The 10,474-nt window shown below is 39.5% G+C and overlaps 1 protein-coding gene across 2 annotated transcripts; it reads right to left on the bottom strand.

The window, feature by feature from the left end:
- Positions 1 to 4,431: 4,431 nt before the first annotated feature.
- On the bottom strand, positions 4,432 to 9,679 carry ubac2 (UBA domain containing 2). 2 transcript variants are annotated; one of them, XM_084021349.1, is made up of 11 exons: positions 9,524 to 9,679; positions 8,911 to 9,035; positions 8,425 to 8,544; positions 7,895 to 8,001; positions 7,348 to 7,471; positions 7,202 to 7,249; positions 6,805 to 6,913; positions 6,321 to 6,463; positions 6,049 to 6,195; positions 5,791 to 5,941; positions 4,432 to 4,924 (listed from the first exon to the last, which is right to left on the bottom strand). In XM_084021349.1, the coding sequence occupies exons 1-10, from the start codon at positions 9,552 to 9,554 to the stop codon at positions 5,834 to 5,836; spliced, it is 1,062 nt and encodes a 353-aa protein (XP_083877475.1). In that variant the 5' UTR covers positions 9,555 to 9,679; the 3' UTR covers positions 4,432 to 4,924; positions 5,791 to 5,833. The 2 variants fall into 2 exon arrangements, with proteins under 2 accessions (XP_083877475.1, XP_083877474.1); XM_084021348.1 differs by having other exon boundaries at positions 4,432 to 5,941.
- Between the last annotated feature and the right edge of the window lie 795 nt (positions 9,680 to 10,474).

Raw genomic sequence — 10,474 nt, 5'->3', positions numbered from 1 at the left:
ACAGTGCGCTCGCACGCACATACAAGTGGGCAGACACACACGCCTGCACTCATGCACTATACAAAGACACAATAACATGTGAGTGTGAAAGGCATGGACAGACCTTAATTGTTAGGAAGGAATCAAGCAAACAAATGATGTCATTATCTCAATGCAGACTGGCTTGACTATTATTACCATACCAGTGGGAGGCATTTGGCATTCTGGCTTTTCATAGTTTTGGGAGAGCGAGAGAGAAAAGAAAGAGACGATTGTTCTGAATTATTCTAAAACAAATGTGACGTTTTCACATGTCAAACATGCAGTGTCACAGTGGGAAAGTCATTCAGCTGTATTGGTATTTCTGTCATCCATTAAACAGCGTCAGGAATACCTAAACGTGTTTCTACAGAAGGCAATCCCCAAGGGCATTCCACTTCACTGCTGCATTTTTCTTTTTTTAAAAAGCATTAGTGTACAGGAGGCATACAAATGATCATGAAACATGATGAGAGCAGGATGAAGGCTGTAATATGCAGGTCCCCATAGCAACCACACAAAACGGCATGCACTCACCATGGCAACAGAGATGGCAAGGGAATATTGCGGAGACAGGGTTGGAGCTGGTTCTGGCCTCTGGCTGTTTGAAGTGATAGATGCATGCCTGCAGCACAGCATCAGTAAGTAGTTCACTCGCACTGAAATATAAAGGCAAACACGTTACATCTGTTAATAAATACTGGTAGTGACTGTTTTTTTTTTCAAAATGTGGAAAATAATTTTATTGCGGAACTTAAAGTCGTTTTAAGAGTAATAAATCTCAAGTGAGATATCTCAAGTTAGATATCTACAAAAGTTTTAGATTGATGGATGGTTGGATTTTATAATATTATTGGCTAAAATTGGTTGGTGCTAGCTGATGTAAGCATGCATCATATTTTGCTTTCCAAGAAGAAAAAATTGATTTTTAAAGCATATTTTGTTAAATACAGTACACAGTTTACCCAGGGATGTGATCCAAAAGGGTAGACTTTAAATATATAATATTATATTAGATATCATATATTTATAGTATTTTCTATTTGAGGTAACTGTGTGAAGGGAAACTATAAAATAAGAATTTCATTGCTCAGTGTGAACTATGTTTGAACTGTGTGTGACAAATAAAAATCTTGAATCTTGAATATTAAAGGTTGAGTAGGTGATTCTATTCAGAAACACTTTCTATTATATTACTTGAAACTCGTAACATACTGATAGCAATGAATAAATGAAATACTCTGACATTAAAAAAATGAATTTGTGGCCGTGGCAGGACTGTAAAAACCCTGTCAAATCAAAATGAAGAATTAGCTTGCAAAACAGTGCAGCATTTAACAGTATTTTTTGCTAACATGTTCACAACGTGTAACTGTGTAGGCCTAGGTGATAATATGTTAGTGCTGTTTAAAGCTTGTGTTCCACCCATCCAATGCCAGTTATTGTAGTTTAAAGGGATAGTTGGATATTTTGTGAAACAGGCTTAATCCCTTTCAGACAGAAAACCGCGTTTCATGGATTCATGGGAAGCTAGCATGTTCAGTTGGTTAGCTTAGCTTAGCATACAGACGACTTGAAACAGGAGTTAGCCTGACTCTGTCAGAGAGTAGGAAAATGTGCATGCAACTACTTATTAAGTATGTTTAAGCCGTACAAAATGTATGTTTAAACCATACAAATGCTAAAAAAGTTGCTTATGTGTTTATGTTCCTTTGGTTTTTGTGCGGAATACACAAGCTATACAAGATATTACGTGCAAATGAGTTTAGAGACACCTCGCTAGCTGTTTCCCCGTTTTCAGTATTGATGCTAAGCTAAGCTAACTGGCTGCTGGCGTAGCTTCATATTGTAACAGAGAAGTATCAAGTATGAGAGTGGTGTCGTTCTTCTCAACTAACTATTATCAGCAGAAGGCAAATAACTGTATTTCCTAAAAATGTTAAACCATACCTTTAATAACTAATTCCTCTCCTGAACCCATCCTAAACCGAACCTATAACACTCATTTTAATCTTAGCCCAGAAGCTACTTAGACCTAAATAACATAAAGTAATAGAATTGCTGGACCAGAAGCACACACAGACATCCTTCTGTTCCTGTACAGTTAAGGTACATCATGATATACAGTATACTACAGGCCTTGGTCAATAGAGCCACAGAGCCACAGACAGCTTACCTGAAATAACACATAGACACAACTGCTGATGCTCCAAGGCCACAGCTGTACTGTAAACGATAATGGTTTCACTGCTAGACAAGGAGAAACCCCCGGAACATACATCATCATCCTGTTACTGTTGCACACGGGGCAGGGGGGTAAATATAAAGACATCATCGCTCCCACATTGAGTCAAAATAAGCTCACTTATGGACACCCATCAAGATGCATAATTTACCATCATTTTGAAATACAAAATGACTAAAACGACCTCCCAAAATCTAAAACCCGCAAAAGAGACATAATTAATGCTGCACATTAAGTGGGCATTTTTTATAAAATAATCTCCCTAATGAGGTTGGTTGTCAGTGAAGTATTTTTCCTTTCATCAGCGCCTTTAATTAAATACTGAAACACAAAGAGACACACAGATATTAATCACTCTTGGTTTAAGCTGCTTTTCATTTCAGCAGCCATTAAAAGTTGCACCGCTTGAATGGGTTTCGCCGTCAGCCGAGGCAGAATGGAACTGTCTTTCTCTCCCTCAGTGAACTCAGGAGACCTTATTAAAAACAACATGAAAAGATTTCAAGTGCAATACACACAACAAGAAACATATAGGTTGCTCAAAGTAGAATTTTGCACTTGGTGTTTCAGGGAAGACTCTGTAAACCCGAGATTGTTTGCCTTGATGAGATTCATAACTTCTTTACACTGATATTCAGCCAAGCTGGAGCGAGACTACTGTCTGTTGGAGCTGTCTGCTCAGTGGAACAATGGAGGGCAGGTGGGTGTGGCAGAGTGGCAGAGGCTACAACAACGACTCAATGTCTCCATCTAGTGACAAAATTCTTTTTAACGTGCATTGTTTTTCAGAGCACAACATCTTCATGTTGTTAAAAAGTATTTCTCAAATCTGTTACAGCACAATTGGATGTTTATTTTCTCTTTTTTTCTCTCCTATCCATCGCATTTTTACTCAAATACACACAGTATTACGCTAAATATCAGTGTGGAGCTCACTTTTATTGCTTTCAGAATTATTGTTGCATGTTCCCAATATATATATATATATATATATATATATATATATAATGCACGGACGAATAATAATTCTTCAACTGTGGTTCCCTTTAAAAGCCTTAACAAAAACCCTCTAATTAGGCCCATGGACTTGCAGTGAGAAAAGGCAGATAAATGGTCCTGTTTTACATAAACTGGTTTCTGCCTGACAGATCTCAAGTAGACTTGGAGACAAACGACCACTCAGAGGGAAGTGACAAAATACATCCTTGAAACAGTGACAGCTGCTTTGAGGTTAACGGAGAGTGGCTTGAAGATGTCATATCCCCCAGATAGAAGTGGTTCCACAGTTTGGGCTTGTGAGCGCTTACAAGGAAGCCGTGTCCATTTGCAAATCCTCATTGAAGTTGTGAGAATTTTCCCCATAGAGCACATTTCCTCCCTGAAACTTTCAAGAGCCCCCCCTCCCCCCCAAAAAAACATCTATCCAGCATGTTTGCAGAAAAGGAAAGATCCAGACACAGAGGAACAACTGCAATCAAATATAATTATAGAACTGATTTATTATCAAAAAGTATCCATTACTCAACTTTCTTTACTTTCATTTTTCAGCCAGTCTAGACATTTAATTTACTTCACATTTCTCATCTGTGCTTTTATACAACAACACTTTCACTTGGTCCAAATTAATTCATACCATATCTTATCACAAGAGTGCCACCATGTGCTGAAAACTAGGACAAGAGTGTAGCAATTTCCTGTCAAGTGATGGATTAGGGTTAAAGCTATTAAGAGTATGCTATTTAATTGTCAATCTGTATTTTACAAACAGTTTTCATAGATTGGCATCATCTCTATGAATTATCATATTTGGCATTGGCTGCATTAATGATCCAGCCTAGCAGAGGTTTGCATTGTGTCCTTCACTTTGAATATGAATAAAATGGTGGTGGCAACACTTCCTATATGGCGCAAATAATTCAGTCTGCAAGTTGATTTATTCCACAGATCAAATATGAGTCATTACAGTTCATCAGAAAGTTGTCCATGCAACAACTCCCTCAGCCCACCCACGTACTATTATATCACTCAAAAAATACACACAAATTATAGACTCATATCAGTGGTCATATATTATCAATATTATGCACAAAATAGAAAACTAGCATCTGTCTTTGACATCAATACATAGTGGCTGCAACGTTGCTTCTCTTGCACAAAATGTTTGTACGTTTATATACACAAAGTAGTTACTACGCAGTGCATAGTCTCCGTTAAACTCTTTGTCGTGATATTATTGCATAATAAATATCATCATGTCTTTTAAGACTTGCTATGGTTCTGACACGTGTGCTGGCAAGAGCGAAAGACTCAAACTCAGTTAAGACAGAATAAATAAAACCTTGAGGAGTGAGTGCATGAAACAATGACACAAACAGTCATGGGTGTGAAACATGACCTTCTCCTCTGCTACGGTGCGTGCGTGCGTGTGTGTGTCTGTGTGTGTGTGTGTGTGCGGGCGCTCATGTCTGTAAATGTGATTACGTCATTAACAGAGGAACGTCGCCTCACAGACCCTGAGATAGCTGTCTGTCACCAACAATGTACTTGTAGAGTTACAATTAGATGAAATGGGGTTCCTCCAGTAGCCGCCGGGGCAGGCTAACTGCTTTGTTATAACATCTCGAGCAGGAAAGGGTTGAGCACCGCTACTTCCACGAAGCACTGCCAACATAAAGAAATAACAACTGTGTAGTAAAATCATGGTGGAGCAGGTTACATTGTTGGTGGATTCTTTAATCGTACATTCTGAAGTTGTAATGTTATAAATTGTCATGACCTCTGCACCTCCTTGTGGAGTGAAAACAAACATTCCTGTTTTTTTCTTTTTCGGCGGAAAAAAATTAGAAGAAAAACTTAAACTTAACGTTAACTTAAAATCATCATATGACATGAAGACAAGACATAATGTTCTCCGATTCATTGTCCCAAAACCTTTTTGCACTTTTTTCCCTTGTCACACAGGTCACCTCTAACCAGTCATCGGGGGTCTAAGATGCTGGTTGATCAGTAGTCATTTTGGAAATAGAGTGGAAGTACATGACAGTGGGTTATATAAAACTATTTCAGCTACAAGTTGGTATCCCATTCGAGAGGCTTGGTGGGATCTCAGCTCATTTGTGTGCTTCAGCATTAGTTTTTTTTAAAGAAATAACCCACTTTATACTCCCTCCACCCCATTGAAGACTCATGTTTGGTTTCTGTATATTTTTCAGAGGGAACCCCTCAGAGTTAAAGGTCTCGCTCGTCCGCCTCGAGCAACGCCGCCTGTTTCACACTATGACGGCCATCAGAAAGCTATGACGCACATGTCTTCCACTTTGTGCTTCACACCTCTTCATTAATCAGCCCGCTATCAGGCGGTTTAGGTTGAGTCAGCCTGACAACTGCTTCAGCGAGCAGTAACACAGACTTCAGATTATCTGTACAAATTGTCCATCATTCACAGTCCTTTCATTCTCTCCATTATGCTTTTTGCTCCTATGCTTTGGTTGCTTATATTCCTGTTTTCTCTCTCTGTCCTCATTCACCTGTTTTTCTCACTAAGTCCCCCCCCCTCTCTCTCTGTCTCTCTCAGTGTTGCAAGAGGAAGTTGGTTGCCATGTTGATGTCGTTGTTTGAAGCTCTGAGGGCCTCAAGGGCATCAGTCCTGGAAAAGCCCATTTCCACCAACAGTGCTACCTGGGGAACAAAAAAAAAGCATCAGCCAAGATGACAGAGGAAGACAATTCATCATCTTGTACGGATACCAGGTCAGAATACACAGAAATACAGTGGTGAACACTCACCTGCTCCTCTGCAACAGGAGAATTCTCCAATAGAGGGGACTCTGAGGGCGGGGGCGTCTGGACCTGGGGACGGGGTTCCATTGGGGGTCGATTCTGTCCTCTTTGTCTCAGGGAGGGGAATAACCCGGTCCACTGTAGCAACCCAGACTACCAACACAGGGACAGAGTCAAGTACTTTGCACAAAGATACTGTAAACTACAATATCTATATAAGATGGGGTCGTCAGTCTGAGTATCAGTGCTGCAGTAAATCTGTGTATGTGTCCATCTACCTGTGGCTGTGGTCTGTTGTTACTCATGGACTCGTTGTATTGGGCCAACAGCAGCTGCTGGTCGAGTATGTCCATCCTTTGCTGCCTCTGGATGTCCAGAGTGGCCCCCATCCCCAGGGGCGTCTCACTGCTTGGTTGGGAGCCTTGATGACCACAGATAACATTTAACGACACATTAATAGCATAATATTGATAAGCTCCGACATTACCGTTTTTTTACTGGTACTTTTAAACGTTTTGATAATAATGAATAATGAATGGCTATAAAAATTGGAAGTATAGTGACCTTAGTTTTTATTTTTTTAAATGAGGAGAATTTAAAAAAATATGTAGGATAATTTAACATACGTTAATGCTGTAAGTCATTCTGCATCACACAACTGTGCATAGGGACAAGAACTCCATGTCAGGCCCTGCAACACTGTTTACTGTGCAAAGGATTTGGACAGGATTTGTGTAAGCGATTACTAACGGTTGGACTCACTTGAGAAGACTGGCTCCAGAGTGTACCGTCCAATACAAGACACCCAGGCAGGTACAAAGAGGAGCTTCTGTAGCCAGAGAACATTGCAGTGGTACAGTCCGCCTGAGATCTGAAAGAAGCATTAATAAAAAAAAATGTATTTATATAAATATATAAATTAAACTTATTAGGCAACATTACATGACTTAAATTACTTACATGAAATGATACCTCACAAACTACAACAAATTAGGACCAAACTGTGCTTATTGTTTTGATCCTCTGGCCCACATGTGTGCTGAGTCCAACTTCAACACCCCATGTAAGTCCTCATGGTCATGTATTCCATAGTACAGTTTAAAATACAGATACACTTCCTAGATACACAGTAAAGAAAAAGAAGAACTTGGCTACTCACCAGTCCACTGAGTCCAATGAGCCACATGAAGGGACCGGACGTCAACAGCTGCACCACAGGAGGAGATAGGCAGACAGAAACCATCAAGATCCGACCACAAGAATCCATGAACAGTAAAAGAGAACACAAGCAGAGCATGGGCTTACCTGCAAGCCTACTATGTAGACCAGAGATTTGTTGGTGATGTGGATGTGGCCCAGGACCTGGGTGACTGGCACCCTGGGGATCAACCAGTAGAAAGGCACAAACAGAGAGAAGACTGGTGCAAGCCTGCGAGAGGAGAAAGGGAAAAGTCATGAGGTCAGCATTTCAGGCAATGTGGGAAAGACAATGCTTTTGGAACGAGTTATGTACTATCTTTTTAGTTTGTCAAGTTCTTTTTATTTTTATGTTTTTGTAGGGGTGAGTTGCTTGCTGCTATCCACAGTCCACAACCATCTTAATACCAAATACTCAAATATAATGCAAGCAGGGGATTAAGATATAATAAAAAAATAATAATACTGCCCAAGTTTACATGGTGATATGCAGAGGTGAAAACATATTTTAACACTTAAGTAACACATGATTAAAATACAATATAATACAATACCTTCCTCAATACCCGGCTATTAATATTTTAACTGCAGGATCCTCACTGTCCATAAAAGTGCATTCATGAAGCTAAGCTACTAAAGTTACCAAGCTACTCACAGTCCTGCAGGCAGTTCCTCCACCTCATAATCAAACAGAAACTGAAAAGCCTGGACCAGCAGGAAGTCAATCAGTGCAGAGAGACACCAAGTGCCAAACAGGAAGGACTAGAATTAAGAAAAGCACCATATATGATGATTAGAACACACAACTAGAAAACAGAAAGCCTTGTACATGTCTTCCAACATTTCACTACATTTTCACAAACACAATGTCGGTGTCAAATATGGTAACTGTAGTTAGTGAGAACTGATTCATGCCAGATGCAGTTTTGTCCTCTTCCCTACAAGTTGTTCCACAGGTGAAGCTCATATTAATTTTGACTGATGATCAAACTTAAAATCCTGTTACAAAAGAGCCAAACATTTTGCTTTTGTTTATCAAAGTAAATGGAGTGTAAAATGGCAATTTATCAGAATAAATCCATCCATTTAAACGTCGGTTCAATCTAGTTCAGCTCAGAATATTAGCACATTTATTAAATTTGTATAGATGTATGTATTGATGTAACAATGGTATTTGGTACTTACAGCAAACTTCCTGGTGCCAAACCTCCTCTCAAAGATTCGGAAGTTGTAAATGAGTAGGCTGCTACAGAAGGAATCCTTCACATCTAGACACACTAGCCTGCCACACAAAAATCTCCACACCTTCAGCACAGGGAGAGCATAGTTATACACACGTCATACATACACCGGAAGCACAGGTGAAAGTGGGCGACAATTTATTATTTTGTGCAATGATGCCTTTTCTGAATAACACAGCATATCTGTCACATATCAGACCTAACAAGGCGCACTAAAATTCAATACCAAAACCTATTAAAAACTGGTAAAAAATAATTTAGGTGCATCTTATGGTCTTCATCAGAGAATGGAACTGGCTCCAATCACATGAATGGGGCTAATTATTCTCTCTGACTTTTCCTCAGGCGATCACAAACAGTCATGTCAGTTCCTTCTCTTTTGGTCCTTCACCACTGTGTCTTAATACAAAGACATGTACTGGAGAAGTACCTGGTGCTGCAGTGAGAGAGTCTGCAGGTTGTATGAGAACAGTTCTTGGTACTGTGGCAGCAGGGTGAGTATCAAAGTCAGTCCATTGAGGACCAGCAGGAGGCCTTTAGACAGAGGAGCCTTGTCTGTGCAACACACAAACAAACACACATTACATTTACGATGGACAGTGACTCCGCGAGCAGCTTTGCATATGTTACGGTATATTTAGGCAAAGTTTTGTTGGTGGAAAGGAGATAAGCAGCTAGCTAATTTGTACATGGGGGTGGGACACAGTTAAAGCTTACCGGTATATGAATTTAAGGCTAGCTGGCTACCGTATTTAGCTATTCAGAAGACGCCCCTTTCCATACATTTCCTGTCGATAATTAACGATGACACCTCACCTAGACCAACAGACTAAATGGAGAAGCAACGCGTATCATGTTAATTAACTAAACGCAGCTGTGGCGTTAACTGGTAGCTACCACCTCGGGTAAATGAATGACAGCGCAATGCTAACGTCGGTTGGCTAGCTAGCTAGCTAGCTGTATTGCCGTTTAACTGACAGGAGAAGCGGTGAGGGGACTGCCACAGTCCGGCTGACGTTTAACGGTGGATCCGGGATACTTACAGAGGCCCCGTGAGCCGGTGGTGGTAAACATGGTGTCCAGATGAGGACCGTTAATCCCAAGGCAAAACAAAACACTAAAACACTAAAATAAAGTTGGCGAAAGGATCCATGCTTTGACTGTGAGGAGTAACAGGGGAAAGGGGATTCGCTACAGAAGCCCGAGGAGCCCAAAAAGGTTTAATTCTCAGTCCGCTGATTCTTTAACAAAGCTGGCCTGTTGAGGGCGCTGTTACTCCATGTTGAAGACTAGATGAGACTCACCAGATATATATTTTCTTTTTACTGATAATTTAGACAATAACATTATTCTAAAGAACCAATTTCCATGAGGTCTATAATGCTTAAGTCTTTAATTCAACTAAATAATAAAACAAGTCCCACTTAACATTCTAATGCATTTTACAAAATTTAAAATAACAAAAAACGGAAATAAATTTGGGCCTGCAGTGATTAATTGCTACAACAAGATAAAGATGTACAGTTACTACTGCCACCGCCACACCACCACTATTGCTACTTCTACTACTACTACTACTACTACTACTACTACTACTACTACTACCACCACCATCACCACCACCACCACTACTACTACTACTACTACTACTACTACTACTACTAATAATAATAATAATAATAATAATAATAATAATAATAATAATAATAATAATAATAATGCATAACTAAATAGGAATACAAAATAAAAAAATCATCAGTAAAATAATAAAACACATAACAAATTGATTATAATGCCCACTGCACTTTGGTCCAAACACTGAAATAATGGAAATCCTTAAATTTTTAGGGTATACCCACATGATTGGATCAGTTATCAGTTTATTAAGTCACTTTGGATAAAAGTGTCAGCTAAAGAAATGCAATCTAATGTAATACTTCTACTTCCTCTACAAACAATAATAGTAATAATATTAATAAAACAAATAAAATGAA

Source organism: Eutrigla gurnardus (genome assembly GCF_963514095.1).
Source record: "Eutrigla gurnardus genome assembly, chromosome: 11".
Classification (NCBI taxonomy): Eukaryota; Metazoa; Chordata; class Actinopteri; order Perciformes; family Triglidae; genus Eutrigla; species Eutrigla gurnardus.
The sequence above is the reverse complement of the archived record's forward strand: the minus strand, read 5'-3'. Positions and strand labels throughout refer to the sequence as shown.